This window comes from Carcharhinus amblyrhynchos, chromosome 20 (assembly GCF_965287045.1).
Source record: "Carcharhinus amblyrhynchos chromosome 20, sCarAmb.v2.hapA, whole genome shotgun sequence".
Classification (NCBI taxonomy): Eukaryota; Metazoa; Chordata; class Chondrichthyes; order Carcharhiniformes; family Carcharhinidae; genus Carcharhinus; species Carcharhinus amblyrhynchos.
In genome coordinates, this window is record NC_137343.1 from 50,812,779 (window position 1) to 50,835,595 (window position 22,817).

Genomic DNA, 22,817 nt, shown 5'->3' on the forward strand with positions numbered 1-22,817 from the left:
CTCCCCATGCTTGCGTGGGTTTTCTCCGGGTGCTCCGGTTTCTTCCCAAACCCTCTTAGGCTGACCGGTGTTAACAAATTGTCTCTAAATTAGTCGTCCCTCAGTCTGGTTATAATTCCTTTATTGTGGAGTCCAATAGGCGTAGACAAAGGTCATAGGTAGAAGAGGGCACTCACAATGTTAAAGTGGCAGCGCAGGCTCGTTGGGCCGAAGGGCCTGTTTCCCGTGCTGTGTTGTTCTTTGTATCTATGTCCTCCAGCTCCACACAAATTACCACTGTGGTGTCTAATGGGACCTACTCTTTCCTTTAGGATTTTCCTTTATTTTACCTGCCAGTAAAGCTTCCTAATTTCCTTTTTAAGTTCCCTCTTACACATTCTATACTCCTCTAGGGCTTCTGCTGTTTTGAGCCCTCAATGTCTGCCATAAACCTTTTCTCTTTATCCATTGCTGCATATCCCTCTATCCAGAGTTCACCAAATTCGTTGCTCCCACCCTATTTCTTAATTGAAGTGTGTTGGCCCTGTGCTCTCTCTAGTTCCTTCTTGAATGTGTTTTGCTATTCCAGCTCAGATTTACCTAAAGGTGTCTGCTCCCAGTCTATTCTGGCCAAATAATATCTGGTCTTATTGAAATCAGCCTTCCCCCAGTTTAGAACATGAAGTTCTTGTCCTTTTCCAAAACAATCTTGAATCTAACTGAGTTATATAGAACATAGAACATGATCGCTGTCTGTACAATGCTCCCCCACTGATACTTCAATCACTTGCCCAGCTTTGTTACTGTACCCTCTCTTGTAGGATCTATCATACACTGGCTTAAAAAATTCTCCTGGAAGCATTTTAAGAATTTCGCTCTCTCTAAACCTTTCACGTTATGACTATCCTGGTTAATGTTGGAGAAATTGAAATCCCCCACTATCGCTACCCTGTTACTTTTACACTTCTCTGAAATTTGCCTACATATCTGCTCTATTTCCCTCAGACTGTTAGGGACCCTCTTGAACACTGCCAGCAATGTGATTGCTCCTTTTTGGTTTTTAAGTTCTATCCATCTGGTTTCACTAGAAGAGCTTCCTAAGATGTCATCTCTCCTTACTGATGTCACTGATTCCCTGTTCAAACTTGCAACATCCCTTCTCTTTTACCTCCTTCCATCTCACTTGAAGACCCTATATCCTGGAATATTGAGCTGCCAATCCTGCCCCTTTTCAACCCTGTCTCAGTGACAGCAATGACATATCCTTTAATTTGAGGACAGGATCTTTGGGCATGTGCAATGTGATGTCCCGTGTGGTTCTGGAGATTGGAAGTTGTTCCTTCTCTGCTGCTGCTCTGCCTCATCACGAAGACTGTGTGATTCAAAGTGTGATACAGCTTGATGGATATGTTGTTGCCATTTTGAAGACTGGTAGTGAACTCCTCTCAGTTATTAATGTCAATGCTCTCGCGCTTCAAGGAGAGAATCGAAGTGTCTTTGAAGTGTTTTCTCTGTCCTCTGGAAAATTGGCCGTTTGAAGATTGAGAAAATGGGACCTTTCAGGGGAGAGGCTCTGGGTAGTCTTACAGTGCTATTAAGAAGTGTCAGGATGGTGTGTGTCTTGGGGAGGATCTTGCAGGTGGTGGAGCTGCCGTACATCCGCTGCCCTTGTGTGTCAGTGGTGGAGGCAGTTAAGGTGGTGCCAATGGTGCAGACTGCTTTGTCCTGAATGGTGTTGAGCTTCTTGAGTATTGTTGGAGCTACACACATCCAGGCAAGTGGGGAGAGCTCCATCACGCTCCTGACTTGTGTGTTGGGGAGTAAGGAGATGAGTTACTCACCACAGTATTCCTAGCCTCTGACCTCCTCTTGTAGCAACAGTTTTTAAGTCCAGTTCAATGATAATCCCCAGGCTGTCAATGCTGGGAATTCAGCGAAGGTAATGAAGGTGATTATTACTCACTTCACTTCCCAGTCCCTAGATTGGTTGATAGTGTCAACTGTTCTTTCTCTTCTACTCTCCAAAATTTCTCCTCAAGAAAGCCTTTATCCCTCTAAACTCCTGCACCATCTCCAGCCTCCCTTTCTTTTCCAAACTCCTTGAATTGTCTCCCTAACTTGTGCCGATCTTCCTCAAAATTCCATTTTGGAATCCCTCCAATCAAATTTTGCCCCTGTCTTAGTACTGAAATAGTTGGTACAGAAAGCCGATGATCTACGTTGACCTGACAAAGGCTAAATACCTTCCTCATCCTGACTGAGGGATTTAGGGTTGTTTTCGTTGGAAAGAAGGCGGCTAAGAGGGGATCTTATTGAAACATATAAGATGATTAGAGGTTTAGATAGGGTGGATAGTGATAGCCTTTTTCCTCGGATGGAGAAAGCTAGCACGAGGGGGATTGGTATAGGCTAGTGGGTCATTGTTTTTGTAAATGGTCGGCGCAACATCGTGGGCCGAAGGGCCTGTTCTGCGCTGTAATGTTCTATGTTCTATGTTCTATATTCATCCTTCTCAACCTGTCTGCAGCATTTGATATGGCTCACCAGATCATCCTTCTCAATAATCTCTTCACTGTTGTCCAGCTTCCAGTTTTATCTACAGCCAGAGTATCACTTGCGATGACTTCACTTCCTGTTCTTTCCTCTGCTGTCTTCCAAGGATCTATCCTTTGCTGCCTCCTGTTTCTTGTCTGCGTGTTCCCCCAGCAGCATCTTCTGAAGGCACTACTTCATTTTTCATGTGTGCTGATGACACTCACTCTCCCACTGATGTCTAACCATGAGTCTGTTGAACTGGTATCCAGTACTGGGTGAGCAGAAATACCTTCCAATGAAACAGTGGAAAGACCAGAGCCATGGGATTTGGTCCTGACTACAAGTTTGGATCCCTAGCTGCCATCTCTCTCTCTGTGGCTAAATCAAACAGTTTGCAGTCTGTGCCAGATATGATGTGAAGGTGAGTTTCTGGCCACAGACCCATGTCATCACCTGATGAAGGGACAGTCTTCCGAAAGCTTGTGGCTTGTGCTGCCAAATAAACCTGTTGGACTTTAACCTGGTGTTGTGAGACTTCTTACTGAGGAAATGACAGCAACAAACCCACCTCAATCAACCCTACAAAGTCCTCCTTACAAAAATCTGGGAGCTGGGACCAAAATTGGCTCTCTCACAGACTAGTCAAGCGACAGATCATTCTCAAAATCATACTTCAGAGATCATGTTCCAGACATCACCATCACCATTCCTGGCAAGACAGACCCAGCAGGGGTGGTGGCACCGTGGTATACAGTCAGGAAGGACTTGTCCTGGGAGTCCTGAATATTGACTTTGATCCCAGTGAAGTCTCATGGCCTACATGTGATTCCAGACCCAAAAACAATGTGGTGACTCTTATACGCCTTCTGAAATGGCCTAGCAAGTCATTCAGTTCAAGGGCAATTAGGGATGCCAATAAATGCTGGCCCAGCCAGTAACACCCACATCATATGAACAAATTTTAAAAAAAGTCAGACAAGGGCAAGGAAACGTCCTGTTGATTACCACTAACCTTCCACCTTCAGCTGATGTTGATCACTACTTGGAGGAGAAAGCACTCAGGGTGGCAAGGTCACCAAACACACTCTCTGCCAGAAGTGCTGAGTGGATGATTTATCTCAGGCACCGCCGGTGGTCTCCAGTATCACAGATACCAGCCTTTAACCAAGTCAATTCACCCATGTGATATGAAGAAATGGCTAAAGGTATTGGATACTGCAATGTCTATAGGCCCTCACAATATTCTGGCAATAGTACTGAAAACTTGTGCTATAGAACTAGCACCTAGCCAACACAGAACATAGAACATAGAACATTACAGCACAGAACAGGCCCTTCCGCCCACGATGTTGCGCCGACCAGTTAAAAAACAATGACCCACTAACCTAAACCAATCCCTTTCCATCCATAAACCTATCCACAGATCTCTTAAATGCCCCCAAACTAGGCGCATTTACAACCTCAGCAGGCAGGGCATTCCAATCCCTCACCACCCTCTGGGTAAAGAACCTACCCCTGACATCCGTCCTATAACTACCCCCCCTTAATTTAAAGCCATGCCCCCTCGTGCTAGCTTTCTCCATCCGAGGAAAAAGGCTATCACTGTCCACCCTATCTAAACCTCTAATCATCTTATATGTTTCAATAAGATCCCCTCTTAGCCGCCTTCTTTCCAGTGAAAACAACCCCAAATCCCTCAGTCTCTCCTCATAGGACCTCCCCTCCATACCAGGCAACATCCTGGTAAAACTCCTCTGCACCCTCTCCAAAGCCTCCACATCCTTCCTGTAATGTGGGGACCAGAACTGCACACAGTACTCCAAGTGCGGCCGCACCAGAGTTGTGTACAGTTGCAACATGACGCTGCGACTCCTAAATTCAATCCCCCTACCAATAAACGCCAAGACACCGTATGCCTTCTTAACAACCTTATCTATTTGATTCCCAACTTTCAGGGATCTATGTACACATACACCTAGATCCCTCTGTTCATCCACACTATTCAAAGTCCTCCCGTTAGCCCTATACTCAACACATCTGTTATTCCTACCAACGGTGCTATCGTGCTGTCTTGCTTAGAATAACCTGCCCACTGATGCTCAGTTTGGGTTCTGTCAGGGTCACTCAGCTCCTGACCACATTACAGCAAAACGGGGAAAACTCTGTTGATTGTGGTGGTTGGAGGCTCAGCTCCAGGACCTCACTGCAGGGGTCTCTCAGGATAGGGTCCTAGGCCCAACCATCTTCAGCTGCTTCATCAATGATCTTCCCTCCGTCATAAGGTGCGAGATGGAGATGTTCACTGATGACGTTTAGCCCCATTCGCCATTCCTGTCCAAAAGCAGCAAGACCTGGACAATATCCCAACTCGAGCTGACAAATAACAAGTAACATTTGCATATTGCCAGGCAATGACCATCTCCAACAAGAGAGAATCTAATTGTGCTAATTTACTGTTGTAAAAGGACATTTTAGTTAAAAGTGCTATATAAAATCTGCTGATAGGTGGAGTCCTTGATGCATTTCTCAGTTGTGTGGAAAAGAATAAAAGAGGCCTTCATGTTCTGTGTGTGTGTGTGTGCGCACGCGCATGTGTGTGTGTGTGTGTGTGTGTGTGTGCATGCGCATGTGTGTGTATGCATGTGTGTGTGTGTGTGTGTGTGTGTGTGTGCATGCGCATGTGTGTGTATGCATGTGTGTGTGTGTGTGTGTGTGTGTGTTCTCGATTGCTTACAAGTGATAAAACCAGCCATTTCCTATTCACGCTCAATGTGAATTATTCACTATCAATATCCTGGGGATTACCATAGATGAGAAACTGCAATAGCCATATAAACACAGAGGCTACAAGAGCAGGTCAGAGGCCAGGAACACTGCGGCCAGTAACTCACCTCCTGACTCCCCAAAGCCTGTCCACCACCTACAAGGCACAAGTCAGGAATGAGGTGGAATACTTGACTGGATGGGTGCAATTCCAACAACAGTCAAGAAACTTGATACCATCCAGGCCAAAGCAGCCCACCTGATTGGCATCCCATCCACTCTCTCCACCACCAACATGCAGGGACAGCTGTATGTACTATCTTACAAGATGCACTGCAGGAACTCAACAAGGCTCCTTCGGCAGCACCTTCCAAACCATCACTGTCAACCATCTAGAAAGGGAAAGCCAGCAGATCTTTGGGAACACCACCACCTGACAGTTCTCCTCCAAGTCACTCTCCATCCTGACTTGGAAATATATCGCCATTCCTTCACTGTCACTGGGTCAAAATCCTGGAACTATCTTCCAGACGGCACTGCGGGTGCACCTACAACACATGGACTGCAGTGATTCAAGAATGTAGCTCACCACCACCTTCTCAAGAGTAATTAGGGATGGGCAATAAATACTCACCTAGCCAATGATAACGGCGTACCACAAATGAATAAAAAAGTTAGGAACTAATTATCCTTTGGTACCTGGGTTTCTGGGAGGAGATAATAGAAAAGTAGGGGTGGGGATTATCTCTGAGGATACAGGATGCTGTAAGGACGGTAATGAGGAAGGATCTGGACTTGGAAATGGAATCATTCTGGGTGGAGGTAAGAAGTGAGAAGGCTAAGAAATCTCCATGATTCCTGAGAGTAGGTAGAACATTGGAGATAATATTAATCAAAAAATGAGGAGCTTGGAACACAAATGTGCTGCAACGATTGTGAGAGACTTTAATCATCATATAGAGCAGCCTAGTCAAATTGCCAGAACAAGTTTAGGAAACAAATTAATGGAATACATTTGAGATGGTTTCCTGGAACAACATATTGTAGAACCTTCAGGGCAGAGGCAATTTTCAATCATGTATTTCGTAATTCATAATCTCAGCGAGGGATCATTTGGAAGAGTGACCATAATTTCACATTGAGTTTGAGATAATCTTGTGAGTCTGAAACCTGGAAGTAAAGGCAATTATTCAAAATTGCAAATTGGAAGCTTGATGTCCTCTCTGAAGGAAAAATGTGATTTTATATCCCAGTTCATTCCATCACCAACAGCACTAAATTCAGGCTCTGTAGCATTCTCTACTGTCACCCTTCCGCTGAACTTTTACCCACACTCTATATCCCATTATTTCTTGCTTTTCTTTCCACTGCGCTGCCCAGATTGTGCTCTTCTCCTTTGTGTGAGTAACGTCAACCCCTCCAATAGGTTTTAAAAACCTGTCACTTCTGCCCAGCTTCCAATCACTGGCCCTAAACTCTCCCACCGGCATGGTAATTACACTTGTCCTCCTGCTCAGGGAAATGTTTATGTGGAAGGTTGTGTTTTGAGTGTGGAGTCCTGGGGAGTATCTAACTCCCAGGAAACAGAAGTGTCAGAATTCGTGTTGTTCATCACATGGTCTGTGAGGAGATCCTGAGACAGATTAAGCAGTGAACGAGGGCATAAATCTGAAGCTGTCCCATAGGATTCCCACAGTGCAGAAGGAGGCCATTCAGCCCATTAAATCTGTGCTGACTGTGACGGAGCATCTCACCCAGGTAACACCCCCACTCCCTCCGCAATCCAATCCCTATAACCCTGCCCATTTACCATGACCAATCCAGCTAACGTACACATTCTTGGGGTTGTTGGGACAGCAGGTTTCCATTAGGTTACGTTGGGACGCCCAATGATGGAACTTTTAGTTCACTGTCTATGGTAGACCCGGGGATGAGAGACCCGAATTTGCCAGGGACTCTCACTCTGGTCATGGAACCCTGAAGAGAGAGCTGTTACAGCTGGAGGATGTGATTCATTATGCTCTGCCCCAAAGAACCCTGTAGACCCACAGGATACGGTTTTGATTTGAAACGTTTGAGGTTTTAAATGGTTAAATATTCCAGCTCGGGCACAAGGATTCCCCAGCCTTGCCTTTACCTCCAACTAAATGTGAATGATCTGGCTAATGAGGTGGGCTGTATTCTGGGGGAGCTGGTACAGAATCTTGACTGACGGCTACAGTTAAACATGTTTCAAATTGATGCACTTAAATTTGGTAAATTCATTTCTACCTGTCAGCTATTTGGTTAACCTGAAACCTAAAGATCTAACTGACACCTTGAATGGATTACTGTGATTAAATATGTCCTGCTGCCTGCACTGAATTTTAAACTTGTATTTCAGATTCTCGGAATCAGCACTCAAGGGGTTAACACCCAAGTGTCTCAAAGACCAGCAGTCAGTCAGAAAGGGCCATGCTGCTTCGAGGAGGCCTCTACAAGCTGGGACTTTGAGCAAATACAATATTGTGCTGGAGATATTAATCATTGAATTAATTGAGTCATCACATCCAGCACTAACTTCTCTGGACTGGCTATTCTGAAACACAGTGCTTTAACTGCCTTTTATTCCAGTTAAGCAGCCGAGGAGAACCGCCAGAGACACAGCTTTAGAATCACGGAACTGGTGCAGTGCAGGAGGAGGCCATTCAGTCCATTGAGTTTGCAAACAATTCTTGCTCTGCCCTATCCCCATAATTCCACACATGTACTCCGCTAATCCCCCTAACCTACACAGTTTTGGACACTCAGGGGCATCTTTGGAGTGTGGGAGGAAACCAGAGGAAACCCACACAGACCGAGGGAGAATTTGCAAATTCCATACAGACAGTCACGTAAGCAGGGGATTGAACCCGGGTCCCTGGAGCTGTGAGGTAGCAGCGCTAACCACTCTGCCAACCAGGTTCGAACCCGGACAGCAGCAGCTCTGACATCTTTAAGGAAAGGAAGGTAATTGATTGGTTGGAGTTTTTTCTGATTTCTCGGGGTTTCCAATGACATTGGACGTTGCCTGCAGGGCCACAGCTACCTGCATTTCAAAAGGTATTTTCACAGGGTGTGAATCCAAATAACAGGATTAGCAGTTGTAGACAGAGCGGAAGAAATACACTGTCCTGCTAGGAGGAAATAGGTTGGGTAGACCTTTGCACTATCCAGGGAAGGCAGATGTACGTTAATGTTGGAACTAACAGAAGCTGAGAGGACAGACAGCTAATACTCAGAGAGAATCTCCAAAGGGAAATAACTGACAGAGTTGTTGTGAAAGCCAGAGGCAGAGTCCAGCTGTAAGTCAGTGCAGACCAGAAGCAAAAGTGCAGAAAACCTTTGTGAAGGCAGTTAAAATACATATCTTCACTTAACCGAGAAGAGACATTCCCTAGAATAACTACTCAATCATATACAGGATGGGAACAATAAGCTGGCCTTTACTTACAGATCTATTGGATTGGATATTGTTTGGTCCAAGGTAGACTAAAAGATAGCGTACCAAAAAGATTTGGTACACTAAAAGATAGTGTACATGTTCTTTGGATCAAAAGGCAGTCCAGTCAGTTTGCTTTTCTGAGTGTGTGTGTTCAGTAGTCTCTTGTACGTAAATGTTTTGGATCATTATAGTCCTGTTAGTGTATATGTGTTTTTTCTGTATTGTAATAAATAGTCTTTAATAATGTTATACTATGACTAAGCTGGTTATTGTTCTCACTGGATATCACACGTGGCCTCTCACACTATTCCTGTAAACAAAACTATAAACCTTCAACTGGCGTCTGCAAGCTGGAACACCCTCACAAGTAACATCAGCCGGGTTCATGACAGGCATCAGGTGTCAGTTTCTGACGTTGGGTCCACAATGTGAGACTGGACATCCTGACCTAAATTTTTATGCTCAAGCTGGCTAAACGAGGCTTTGCGGAGAACGCAGACATCTATTGCTCTTGTTGAAAGAGCAGTGACCCAGTGAAAATACAGTTTGATTGACAGCTCAGACTCTCTGATCTTTGTTGTCAATTTCACATTTATCTACACACGGTTAGACAGTTTCAAGGACGTGCAGTGTCTGCTACTGACACTTTCAAAGGTCTGGATGATTGACACTTATTGCCTTGCAGTGAAATTGTTTTTTTCAAACACATTGCAAAATTACGCATTGATTATTTTTAAAGCTTTTGTTTACACATATTATTGTCACACTGTTTCTATACAATGTATAGTGGGTCAACGGGCATGCAAATATCACATTCTGGCAATGGCAGTGCAGGTGAGGGCAATAGCTTAGCACTGGGACATGTGGAACACCCTTCAAAATCACCTTTTAAAAGGCTGAGTATAGGGAGGAGTTGACATGTCAATTTCTGCAATAGAGCCAGTCAGGTCAGTACTGCCGGGTGCAAGTTTTAGCAGCAACTAGTCTACACCTTTTAAAGGCATTCCTAAAAATCAGGCAGCCTGGGAATTGGGTCAGGAATCCTAGAATCCAAAACCATTCACCATGTTGAAAGAGCTCCCTAGTCAGTTTTAGATACCAGATACATAGTGTGAAATTGGATGTTGTGTACCAGTTTGTGCAGTGAGTAGGTCAGATACTCTGTGTTAGGAAGCTTTAACCAGGTACAGTCGCTGGGCTAGTCTGGAATCACCAGTCTCTTTACACAGGATTAGAAATGAGATCCATGCACTTGGTGACTCTGAAACCAAGGAAATACCCGGTGTGAAATCACAGTAATGCCCTTGGACAAAAGGAAGTCAGAATTAAAGAGAGCATGGCTGAGTGAAACAATATATTTCCTGATTAAACACTGTTATTCCCTGGTATTGCCTCCATACTGTGTCCAGGAACATCAATAATCCACCACTATGTTGGGCTGAAACTCAGGGTATGTTGCCTCAGTCAGTTCCGCAGCATACAAGTCAAGTCTTCCTGTCATCTGAGAACAGAAATAAGATACAAGAGTGTCAAGAATAACTGGAGACTGTAACGTCCTGCCCAAACTCCATGAACACTGACTGCACTGTCCAGTCAATTTGCTTCTCTGAGTGATTCAGCATAATGTGACCATGTACAACAACACTCCCCATGACACCCACCCCCACCCCAACACCTCCCCATCTCCAACACTCCCCCTCCCTCCTTCTCCTGCTATTCCACCCTCCCCTCCCCCATCTCCCACACTCCTTCCACTCCCACCTACCCACCCACACATCCCACATTCTTCAACCACTCTCCACCCGCCGTGTTTAGTGCCGAGAATAGCCCGGGGTGCAGGCAGAGAAAAGGGAGCGAGGGGGAGGGGGGACCAGAGGGAGGGAGCGAGGGGGGGGGCCAGAGAGAGGGAGCGAGGGGGGGGCCAGAGGGAGTGAGCGAGGGGGAGGGGGGTCCAGAGGGAGTGAGCGAGGGGGAGGGGGGTCCAGAGGGAGTGAGCGAGGGGGAGGGGGGTCCAGAGGGAGTGAGCGAAGGGGAGGGGGGGGCCCAGAGGGAGTGAGCGAAGGGGAGGGGGGCAGAGGGAGGGAGCAAGCGAGGGGGGGGGGGCAGAGGGAGGGAGTGAAGGGGGGGGCCTGAGGGAGGGAGTGGGGGGGGGGGGCCAGAGGGAGGGAGTGGGGGGGGGGGGGGCCAGAGGGAGCGAGGGGGGTGGCAGAGGGAGTGAGCAAGGGGGAGGGGGTGGGGAGGCCAGAGGGAGCGAGGGGGGGGGTGCCAGAGGGAGTGAGGGCAGGGGCTGAGGCAGTGAGCGGGGGGCCAGATGGAGGGAGCAAGGGGGGGGTGTGTGCAGGGCCAGAGGGAGCGAGCGAGGGGAGGATGGCCAGAGGGAGTGAGGGGGGACCAAGGTGCTCAGTCCCGTGGTGATAGCAGTTGGTTTGGGAATAATTTACGGATGCAGCAATCAGCCGGAGCAGAGATGGGCTAAATTTCAGACTGAACAGAAATAACCATCGTAATGGATTCGCTGTGGAGGTCTAGGGACTGGGGAGGACTGGGGGGACAAGAGAGGGCTGAGGTGGCAGGGGAGGGCTTTGGGGTGGGGGGAGGATGGGGAGAATGGCTGTGGGGGGTGCTGGGGCGAAGCTGATCCAAGGGTTAGTTTGAATGAAGCAGGATTGCATCGCCTTGATGGGAAAGGTTAGAAGTGGGGATTGTGGAACAGGACCGGATAGCAGTACAGAGACATGGAGTGTGTCTGGCTCACCCGGAAGGCCCACTTGTCACTCATCTGCCGACACAGGTTGAGATCGAGCTCAGCAACTAACAGCCCATCCCTGGTGCGAGACAGCCCGGGGGTCCGAGTCCCATCAGGAGCAGCTACATAACTGGAGCCATAGAAATGGCCAAATTCATGATGGGCTTTTGAGAAAAGAAAGAAATACAGCGTTAATACAAAACACAACACCCGTGTCGATGGAAAACCTGCCTCACTCAGCCTTGAATAGATTCACTGAACCACTGCTCTCTGGGAAGAGAATTCTAAACACTAACCACCCTCAAAGGAGAACTTCTCCCCTTTAGAAACTCCAAAATCAACTTTAAATCAGCAAAAACACTGCCATGGGGGAGACCGGAAATTGTAAATCAGGGAGATTCAAATAACTGTAATCCATTAAAGTTTATCATCTTTATTTGTATCCAGTCTGCGTGTGTGTGGGTGTGCGACAATGTGTAAGGTTATGTTTAATCAGGGTGAGTGTGAGAATAATTAGCTTTCTTTATTTTTAAATTCAGGACAGCTTGCTGCTGGATTATTCAGCAGGAACAGACATTTTAATCGTAAGAAAGTGCACACCACTTTCAACACAAACATCCTGATCACAGGCAGCAAAGGTACATTCTCCCCGAGACACTAAATCACGGATTGATTTGATGGGTGGCGTTTGGAGTTTGTGGATATCGGAGGGTAAACGAAGGGTCAGAGACCATGCAAGACACTGATCGACGACCAGAAACAGCAGGGTTGAGCAGGGGGCATTGAGGAGGGGGCGGAGGGGGGGCTGCGGGGGTCCAGGAGGGGGCGGCGGCGGCGGCTGGGGCAGGGGTCCAGGAGGACGTCGAGGGGGGGTGGGGAGGAACAGAACAGCAGTTAGCCTGGCTGGGGAGATTGGGGAGGGGGTTTGATGGATGGTGTGGGAGGCAGCAGGAGTGGTAATCCCCAGGTGGTTTCTGCGGATTGAAAGGTTGCGAATGTAACCTCAATGTCAGAGGACAGTCCTGACAACAGTCATTAGTAAGATGCTAGAATCCATCATTCAGGACATGGTAACAGCACACTTACAAAATCATAATACTGAGTCAATATGGTTTTATCAAAAATATATCGGTGTTTGACAAATCTATTTTTTGAGGATGTATCTATCAGGACAGTTACAGGGGAACCAGTGAATACGGTATATTTGGATTTCAGAATGTATTTGAGAAAATGCCACGAGAGGTGGTGTGTACAATGAGGGCTCGTGCAGCTGGGAGTAAATGTTAACCCGGAGCGAGGACTGATCAATGGACAGAAAACAGAGAGTAGGAATAAATGGGTCTTTTTCAGGTTGGCAGGCTGTAACTAGTGACTCAGTTCTGGGGTCGCAGCTGTTTACTATCGACGTTAAAAGACTGAATTAAACAACATGTTGGATTTCCCCACATTCAGGAGGGGGGTTGGGGGAGGTGCCCACCAGAGGGTGCATCATTTGCCCCTGCAGCTACTTAACAGCTGACTGGGAGATGGTGACGAAGTGGTAATGTCTCTGGCTAGTAATCCAGAGAGAAACCGTTTAAAGTCCAAACTGGTTTATTTGTAGCAAAAGCCACAAGCTTTCAGGACAGGCTGTCCCTTCATCAGATGACTGGAAGCTTGCGGCTTTTGCTACAAATAAACCTGTTTGGACTTTAAGCTGGTGTAGTGGGATTTCTTTCTGTTTTACCCCAGTCCAACACCGGCATCTCCACATCAGGAGTAATCCAGAGAACCAGACTAATGCTGTAGGGACACAGCAGCTGGTGGAAGTTAAATTCAATCAATAAATCTGTAATCAAATGACCAAGGCCCATTGGAAATCTGCCATCCTTACTTGGTGTGGCCTACGTGTGACTCTAATGCACATGACTAGGGAGGTGATGGCCTTGTGATATTATCGTTAGATATTAATTCAGAAACTCCGCTAATGTTCTAGGTATCCGGGTTTGAATCCCACCACGGAAGATGGTGGAATTCAAATTTAATTTTAAAAATGTGGAATTAGGAATCTACTGATGACCATGAAACCATGGTCGATTGTCAAAAAAAACCCCATCTGGTTCATTAATGTCCTTTAGGGAAGGAAATCTGCCATCCATACCCAGTCTGGCCTACGTGTGATTCCAGAGCCACAGCAATGAGGTTGACTCTCAAATGCCTCCAAAGGTAACTATGGATGGACAATAAACGCTGGCCAGCCAGCGACACCCACGTCCCATGAATGAATAAAACAAAACTCTTAACTGCCCTGTGAAATGGCCGAGCAAACCATTCAGTTCAAGGAAAATTAGGGATGTGCAAAAGATGTTGGCCTTGCCAGCGATGCCCACATCCTGTGAAGAAATGTCTCTTTTTAAATGTCCATTAAGCAGGAGGTGGGCATTCTATGTCTCTGGATCAGGAAGTCCCACCTCAGAGAGCCTCTGGCCAGAGGCTGGCAGCTCCCCAGCACTTCAGGATGGAGGCATGAGGAATTGGGTCAGGGTCAGGGTATAGGGGTCTCACCGAGTGCCGAGCAGGCAGGTCCTGGCCAAGGGAGGGGGGCTGCTGGTTTGAGACACCATGGAATAAAACCATAGGGTGGCTCTCCAACTGAGACAGATGGTGTAGAGAAGGGAACTCCCCACCTACCGGCAGACACGGGGGGTGAAATCTGCTGGGTTGCGGTGGGGAGGGAGGACGGTGTGTTGTTCAACACTGATGGGTCAATTGAAGCCCTTCTGGTAACCAAAAGGTGAGCAGTCTACCAGTCACTCCTTCACCCTTGCTGGAAGGTAGGGGCTGGGCACAGACTTGCCAAACTCCCTGCCTTCAAAATCAACTCAATCCTACTAAATGCCAAGCTGCTTTAAGAATTGATATTTATACAAGACAAATACTAACCTACAGAAAGATATGTCTCCTGACGAAAGCGATTGAAACAATTGTTAATAAATTGACACCAGGATAAAACCCAGAAAAGGGAAGAAGAAGCTGGAAAGGTTTCTCCTTACCCTTCTGTCCATCACCGGATGTAAATTCATTCTTGAAATACTCCTGGATGGTAAGAGAAAGAGAGAGGACAGAGTTATTGCAGGGGAAGGGACAGGGTATCCAATAAAAGATTCTTAAGAGGACTACAATCAAAGCAACCTGAAAATCCCAGGCTCCCAGATCAGTAACTGCATCACTCAGTTAGAGAACAAACAGCCCACACTGGGCAATTTAATACTCACAATATTGACACTGTGACTGTTACGTGCACAGGAGTATCGATCATATATTCCCAAGAGAGTGTAGGATACACGTAACTGTCGCTGCCTCACTCCCCTCACTGCTCCCCCTCCCTTGTCACCCATTCCCCTGCCCTCCCTGCCCCACTCTCCTCACTGCTCCCCCTCCCCTGCCCTCCCTGCCTCACTCCCCTCACTGCTCCCCCTCCCCTGCCCTCCCTGCCCCACTCTCCTCACTGCTCCCCCTCCCCTGCCCTCTCTGCCCCACTCTCCTCACTGCTCCCCCTCCCCTGCCCTCCCTGCCCCACTCTCCTCACTGCTCCCCCTCCCCTGCCCTCCCTGCCTCACTCCCCTGCCCCACTCTCCTCACTGCTCCCCCTCCCCTGCCCTCCCTGCCCCACTCTCCTCACTGCTCCCCCTCCCCTGCCCTCCCTGCCCCAATCTCCTCACTGCTCCCCCTCCCCTGCCCTCCCTGCCCCACTCTCCTCACTGCTCCCCCTCCCCTGCCCTCCCTGCCCCACTCTCCTCACTGCTCCCCCTCCCCTGCCCTCCCTGCCCCACTCTCCTCACTGCTCCCCCTCCCCTGCCCTCCCTGCCCCACTCTCCTCACTGCTCCCCCTCCCCTGCCCTCCCTGCCCCAATCTCCTCACTGCTCCCCCTCCCCTGCCCTCCCTGCCCCACTCTCCTCACTGCTCCCCCTCCCCTGCCCTCCCTGCTCCACTCCCCTCAATGCTCCCCCTCCCGTCACCCATTCCCCTCCCAGCACCCCCCCCACTTCCCTGCCCTCCCTGAAACCCAGGAATGGGGTTGGGAATCATGGAATCTGGACCTGTCCACTATTTCTGAAGGACTCCCAAATCGTCCTGCCTTGTTGAAAATCCAGCTCATCATATTTGCAACACTCTAACCCATAAGAAAACCAATCAAATTGGACAATCAGGGTTTGAAGTTCAAGTTTATAGAGTTCCAATGAGTTTATTTTACCAATGGGGGCTTCACCCTCATCCAACATGAGCAGGAAGTCTCCTTTGCCATTTTACACAGTCTTTACAGTTTGCCTAGTCCTTGTCTAACATGTTCCACCTGAGCTTCATATTTCTCATGCTGTTTTTGAAAACCTGTATAGGGTGGTGGGCTCTTTGGATCCAGGGATAGCATTCGTGCAGCTTTTTGGTTTCTTTAGTCTGACAAACTTCCTCACGAACATCAATTCTACTCACTGACAAACCACCTCGTTTTCTGCATACTGGTTGTTACGACCTGGGACTTAAGGAATTCTCTGACGTACCACGGGATTTAGCAATACTCCCTGTTTTTATTTGGAGTCAGACACTAGATCACCATTAGAGCTTTCTTTAGTGCCAGCTTCAGAGCTTTCACCTTTTAATACAGACGCCAAACTATTCTGCCTGGATGTTAACACCGGATATAGAAACAGAAAATGCTGGAAAATCTCAGCCTCTCTGGCAGCATCTGTGGAGAGAGAAGGAGTTAATGTTCCGAATCTGTATGATTTCTTCAAAATCTCCAGTTTTTTTTTACCCGTCTGTAGTTTTATGTCCAAAAATGTTTAAGCCAGCCAATCATCTGAATTGAAATTCACAGCAGCTGAATTTGCTTCATCTGGTTTACATTCAGGATCAATTTTAGCTTCAGGTTCTTCTTCATGATGTGGCCTTCAGTCTTTGTTTCCAGGAGACACATGCTTCACATTGTCTCCTTTAGTGAAAGCAGTTCATTTTCCTGCCAAGTTAAATGCTCTTTAGCTGCTTTGGTTATTTCAATGGTCAGCCAAGAAAGCTTGATAATCCTTTTCATTCAGTTTATGCATTTTCCTACTTGTCTCCTGTTTTTCCATAGCCTGGTGAACGTGAGCTTTGTCTAAGTATGCTAGCAAGGGAGATTTCTTCCTCATTCTGAGGTTTTACTTTATGTTCAATAACATAATTATTTTTCCTCGCAGCTCTGAAACGTCAACACCGGACTCAACTTTTCCACTCTCTTTCAAAGCATGCCTCTTCTCTCTTTCATCATTAACAATGAATACTGCTGGTCTCTGCTTTGCCACACATTGCTCATGCTTCTTCAATTCAGACTGAATTGCCAGAGCTTCAGGACAAAGAGATTGGGTTGGAAAAAAATCTGAATTGTCAATTGTCACGAGTAGGAAATCTAGTAAGACCTGAGTAAGACTCTATTCACACTCTGTCTAGGAAGGGGGCAGTGGGTGGTGGAGGGTGTTGGGGAGATTGCATGCCTTGTGGGGAAGGAAGAGAGCAAGCCCAGGCGCAGGCCTGGGGGAGTGGCCACTCCGCCTTGCCGCAGGCCAGCCCCAGTTGTGGTCTACAGCATGAGCCACTCCCGAAGAAGTGGAACTCTGGGTTGGATTTTCTGTTCCGGGGACTGAGTGCAGTGGTGGACGAGAAAGGTGGAGTGGTTTCTGCAGCCCAGTGTGAGGGGCTGCGGTGGTGGATTATCCGCTTTCTGTCCTCGTGTGTATATAAACGTCCACCTCCCTCCCCCATACCCTCAGCAGCTCTTATTTCTGGGTGCCATATTTAAATGGCACTTGGCCAGGAGTTGCCAGGGTGAGTGATGGCAATGAGAAGACACAGATGCCCTGCACTCAGATTCCGTGGCAATGGACTGCTGGCACTCCTCCAAGCAGCCAGATCCTCGTGATGGGAGCCAGGAGTGAACAGGGGGCTTGAGAGGAGATTGCCTGTGTGGTCAAGCTACATGAACTTCCAGCCAGACTCACTTTCCAAAGAGAACTGAGGGACTGCTGTGTGCTCTGTTTCATGGCAACGCGGCTCACTCCTGCTTCACCGGACACTGCCCTACAACCAGAGGGCTTCTCAATCCATCAAATGGAGTGTACAGTGGCTTCTGCAAGGCTAGGGGAGGTGGGGCCTGCTTCCTAATCAACACCCTGTGGTGCCTAGACATAACAACACTGACAACTTTCTGCTCCCCAGACCTAGAATACCTGACACTAAAATGCCGATGGTACTACCTTCCGTGGGGGTTCACCTCCGTTATGCTGATGGCGCTTGGGGCAGGAAAAGCTGAATGAGGGCATCCATCCAGGACTCTCCTGGGATAGCTAACCACTCTGAGGACCAGATGCTTGAGACCCCATCAGCTCCAACTCCTCAGGCCGAGGGGGCACCTGCAGCAGGAGACTCCAAGCAAGCCGGGTCTACCCAGGCCTCAGCCCCCTCACAGACCGTAGGGCAGAGTGGTTAGCAAGCAATCTCCACCTCCGGCTCGGAGGTCAGGGATGCATCTAGACACAGCATTATAATAAATTCCAAACAGCATGGGCGTTCACAATCTATGTATTATGCACATATTTCTGTGAACTTATCTAATGAATAGCTCTTTGATCAGATGTCATGTTCTGAGATCACGTAAGTGTAACAGAGGCTGCCCCAGCTCATATCTCTCATCGTTTGCTTCAGGTTCTGGTGTCTGGCGCCATCGCATTACAGAGTCGTCTTTCTGTGCACAGCAGAGTCATGAGCAAGGCCTCTGGCTCCTCAACATGTTAATTGGGCAATACATATTGACTGAAGATGTTATCATATGGCCTCATGAGTATAACTGTTGCAATCTGGTTTATTCAGCTGATACATCGGCACGGACGAATGGTTCATGTGATCTGCGTATGCTTGAATATTGAGCCATGTGAGAATCAATTTCAGTTGGTACGTCTTTCAATGGTTTCTTTCAATAACCTCAATGTGATGACTGTCAAGCTTGAGTGCAAGTTACATCTCAACCAATAATTGAGGATCTTATAGGTTCCTGGTGGCCTGGTTGTGTCCGGATTTACAGCGTGATATCAGCCCTATAGCAGTCCCCCTCTTGTCCACCTGCACAATGCTGAGCCGTGGACCCAGCTAATATTTGCTTACTCCCAAAACGCCCCCTTTTGGGTAACGAGGTTTGTATCATACAGGCCCCAGGTGCCATGGAAGGGTGTCTCTCTGGAGACACCCTGGCCTGGCTGGCAGAGCAGAGCAGAGGCAACTCTCCGATGGGCTATCCACATGGGAATGTTGATGGTGGGAATGCTGTCAGTGTGCCTGGCTCCCTTGTAGACACCTGACACTTCCGGAATAAAAGTGTGGAAGTTTGAAATGGGATCAGGGCAAAGCTTCACGACATCATGAACACATGGTGTTAATCAGTTAATTGTAACAGGGATACGGCAGGCTCGAAAAGAAGCCGGCACTGCGGAAAGCGTGGAAACGAGGTGCTGAGGCCCACGCCACGAAGTTTGGAGATGAGTTTTGTGGGAATAATGGTGTTGAAGGCTGAGCTGTAGTCAATAAATAGGAGTCTGACATAGGTGTCCTTGTTATCTAGGTGTTGAGTGCAGGGCCAGGGAGATGGTGTCTGCTGTGGTGGTAGGCAAACTGTAGTGGATCCAGACAGTCCGGGAGGCTGGAATTGATTCGTGCCATGACTAACCTTTTGAAGCACTTCATAATGATGGATGTCAGAGCCACCGGCCAATAGTCATTAAGGCATGCTGCTTGGTTTCTCTTAGGTACCGGGGTGATGGTTGTCTTCTTGAAGCAGATAGGGACCTCAGATTGTTGATCCTCGCAGGATCTGAGTGCTCGTCCGGGTACCCCATCTGGGCCAGTCGCTTTCCGTGGGTTGACCTTCAAGAAAGCTGCTCTGACACCTGCAATGGTGACCCCAGATACAGGGTCATCCTGGGCTTCTAGGATGGAGGGCACGCTCTCACTGATCTCTTGCTCAAAACGGGCGTAGAATGCATTGAGCTCATCAGGAAGGAGGGTGTGTTGGAGCCGGTGATTTTACATGTCTTCATCTTGTAACCTGTTATGTCTTGCAGACCTTGCCATAGTTGGCAAGGGTCGGTGTGGCTAGCCTGGGAGTCTAGCTTAGTCCGATATTGTCATTTGGCATCTTTGATTAGGGTAGAGAGGTGGACTGGTGGTGTTGAGATGGTGCCGCAGACTCGTTGGGCCAAAGGGCCTGTTTCCCGGGCTGATTTTGTTCTTTGTTCTTTGTTTGTCCTTCAGTTGTATCTGGCTTTCTTAAATAGGTCAGTGTCGCCTGACTTGAACGCCTCAGACCTAGACTTCAGCAAGCAGCGGATATCCCTGATCATCCCTGGTTTCTGGTTGGGGAAAACACAGATTTGTTTCTTTGGCAAACAGTCTTCTACACACTTACTAATGGAGTCAGTTACTGTAGTGGCGTATTCATTCAGGCTGGTCACAACGCTTTTAAATACTGACCAATCCACTGGCTCTAAGCAGTCCTGTAGGAGATTGCTCGGACCAACTTAGCACAGCTTTCTCTGATGGATTCTCCCGCTTCAGTTTTTGCTTGTAAGCTAGGAGCAAGAACACAGCCTTGTGGTCTGATTTGCCAAAGTGCAGGCGGGTGACAAAGCGGTAGGCATGTTTGATATTTGTGTAGCAGTGATCTAGGATGTTTGGGCCTCTGGTGGAACAGGAGACGTGTTGTTGGTAACTTGGCAGTTTGCTCTTGAACTTGGCCTGATGAACAAGGCCTCAGGATGTTTCAGTGTATCCTGCACTGCCCAAGACCGCAAGGAACTACAAAAGGTCGTGAATGTAGCCCAATCCATCACGCAAACCAGCCTCCCATTCATTGACTCTATCTACGCTTCCTGCTGTCCTGGCAAAGCAGCCCCACGCACCCTGGACATTCTCTCTGTCACCTTCTTCCATCAAGAAAAAAATACAAAAGTCTGAGGTCACATACCAATCGTCCCGAGAACAGCTTCTTCCCTGCCACTGTCAGACTTCTGAATCTTACACCCCAGCTATGACTGTAACACTACATTCTGCTCTCTCTCCTTTCCTTCTCTGTGAACAGTATGCTTTGTCTGTATTGCGCGCAAGGAACAATACTTTTCACTGTGTGCTGATATATGTGACAACAATAAATCAAATCAAAGGTAGTGTCTGCTTTCTCAGGCCCACAGATGCTCAGGCGAGGCTGCATGGGATGATGGGATAGTCCAGATGCAGGGAGGGTGAAGGGTAAATGTCAGCTGCTGCTAAAACTCACACAAAGGTGGCCTGGTCCACCAGCATGTGGGTGACAGAGGACTGTATTGTAAAGAACCATCTCATGCTGTGGACTCTACGATGACTAGCCCTGAGCATTAATCTTGCATGAGGGATTGCTTCTGGACAGATCCCACAGTCTGGATTCAGATCACCATAGAAATCAGAGAATCCCTACAATGCAGAAGAAAACCATTCGGCCCATTGAGCCTGCACTGGCCACAATCCCACCCAAGCCCTATCCCCATAATTTTCCTGCTGATGCCCTGACATTAAGGGGCAATTTATCACGGCCAATCCACCTAACCCACACATCTTTGGACTGTGGGAGGAAAGCGGAGCACCCGGAGGAAACCCACGCAGACACAGGCAGGAAGTGCAAACTCAACACAGACAATGATCCAAGCCAGGAATCGAACCTGGGTGCCTGGCGCTGTGAGGCAGCAGCGCTAACCCGCTGTGCCATCAATTAGACCTCAGGAATCAAAGCAAGAACCCTGCCCCCAACAACCATTCCCTCCACCCCACCATCCCCACCACACTTGTGTACACACACACACACACACACACACACACACACACACACACACACACACACACACACACACACACATTACTCCACCCCTCTTCCCAGAATGAATCGTGCTGTCTACAAGCAGATTTATAGAATTTTTCTCTGGCATTGCTAACAACTGTGCAAGCTGCAGAATCTTCCGCCACAAAGGGGAGCTACAGGCTCACATACCTACATCCTGTGAGCAGCTAACGGAGCTGTTTGCTGCAGATCCTTCCTTGTGGCTGGAGCAGGAGTTGGCTCTCTCTCTCCAGCTGTTGTGGAATCACTCTGACAGTCATGTCCTTTTGGACTCACCCAGCTCGCTCAGTTATGGGGCTTCTGAGCCTCTCGATAATGGGCACTGAAGTCCCCCACCCAGAGTACATTCTGGGCGCTTGCCATCCTCAGTAACGAGTTCACCAGATTCTCTATCTCATTCCTGTACTCTGTCTCATCATTGCCCTCTTCCCAGTGATGTTCAACATGGAAGAGTGCTGAAGAATGGGGCAGAGGAGCTGAGGATGAAAGTCAGCAGAAGATTTCCTTACCCTTGTTTGACCTGACGCTATGAAACATCATGGAATCTGGAGTCGATGTTTCTGATTTAACTTCATGATGCTGTGCAGTGGGGGGGGGTTTGGGAGTGTGAGGAGCAGTGGGGGGGTTTGGGAGTGTGAGGAGCAGTGGGGGGGTTTGGGAGTGTGAGGAGCAGTGGGGGGGTTGGGAGTGTGAGGAGCAGTGGGGGGGTTTGGGAGTGTGAGGAGCAGTGGGGGGGTTTGGGAGTGTGAGGAGCAGTGGGGGGGGGGGGGTTGGGAGTGTGAGGAGCAGTGGGGGGGGGTTTGGGAGTGTGAGGAGCAGTGGGGGGGGTTTGGGAGTCTGAGGAGCAGTGGGGGGGGGGGTTTGGGAGTGTGAGGAGCAGTGGGGAGGGGTTTGGGAGTGTGAGGAGCAGTGGGGGGGGTTTGGGAGTGTGAGGAGCAGTGGGGGGGGGTTTGGGAGTGTGAGGAGCAGTGGGGGGGGGTTGGGAGTGTGAGGAGCAGTGGGGGCGGTTTGGGAGTGTGAGGAGCAGTGGGGGGGGTTTGGGAGTGTGAGGAGCAGTGGGGGGGGGTTGGGAGTGTGAGGAGCAGTGGGGGGGGGTTTGGGAGTGTGAGGAGCAGTGGGGGCGGTTTGGGAGTGTGAGGAGCAGTGGGGGGGGGTTTGGGAGTGTGAGGAGCAGTGGGGGGGGGTTTGGGAGTGTGAGGAGCAGTGGGGGGGGTTTGGGAGTGTGAGGAGCAGTGGGGGGGGTTTGGGAGTGTGAGGAGCAGTGGGGGGGGGGTTTGGGAGTGTGAGGAGCAGTGGGGGGGGTTTGGGAGTGTGAGGAGCAGTGGGGGGGGTTTGGGAGTGTGAGGAGCAGTGGGGGGGGGGGTTTGGGAGTGTGAGGAGCAGTGGGGGGGGTTTGGGAGTG

At 48.7% G+C, this 22,817-nt stretch overlaps 1 protein-coding gene across 2 annotated transcripts in view; it reads right to left on the bottom strand.

Annotated features, from left to right (window-relative positions):
• Positions 1-6,197: 6,197 nt before the first annotated feature.
• The window catches only part of upb1 (ureidopropionase, beta), a 125,771-nt gene continuing 109,151 nt past the window's right edge, over positions 6,198-22,817 (bottom strand). For both annotated transcript variants that reach the window (XM_080208603.1, XM_080208602.1), the window contains exons 8-10: positions 14,519-14,561; positions 11,496-11,650; positions 6,198-10,241 (exon numbers count right to left, since the gene is read on the bottom strand). In XM_080208603.1, the coding sequence (XP_080064729.1) occupies positions 10,155-10,241; positions 11,496-11,650; positions 14,519-14,561 (285 nt within the window). In that variant the 3' untranslated portion in view covers positions 6,198-10,154. The remainder of the gene's footprint in view (positions 10,242-11,495; positions 11,651-14,518; positions 14,562-22,817) is intronic.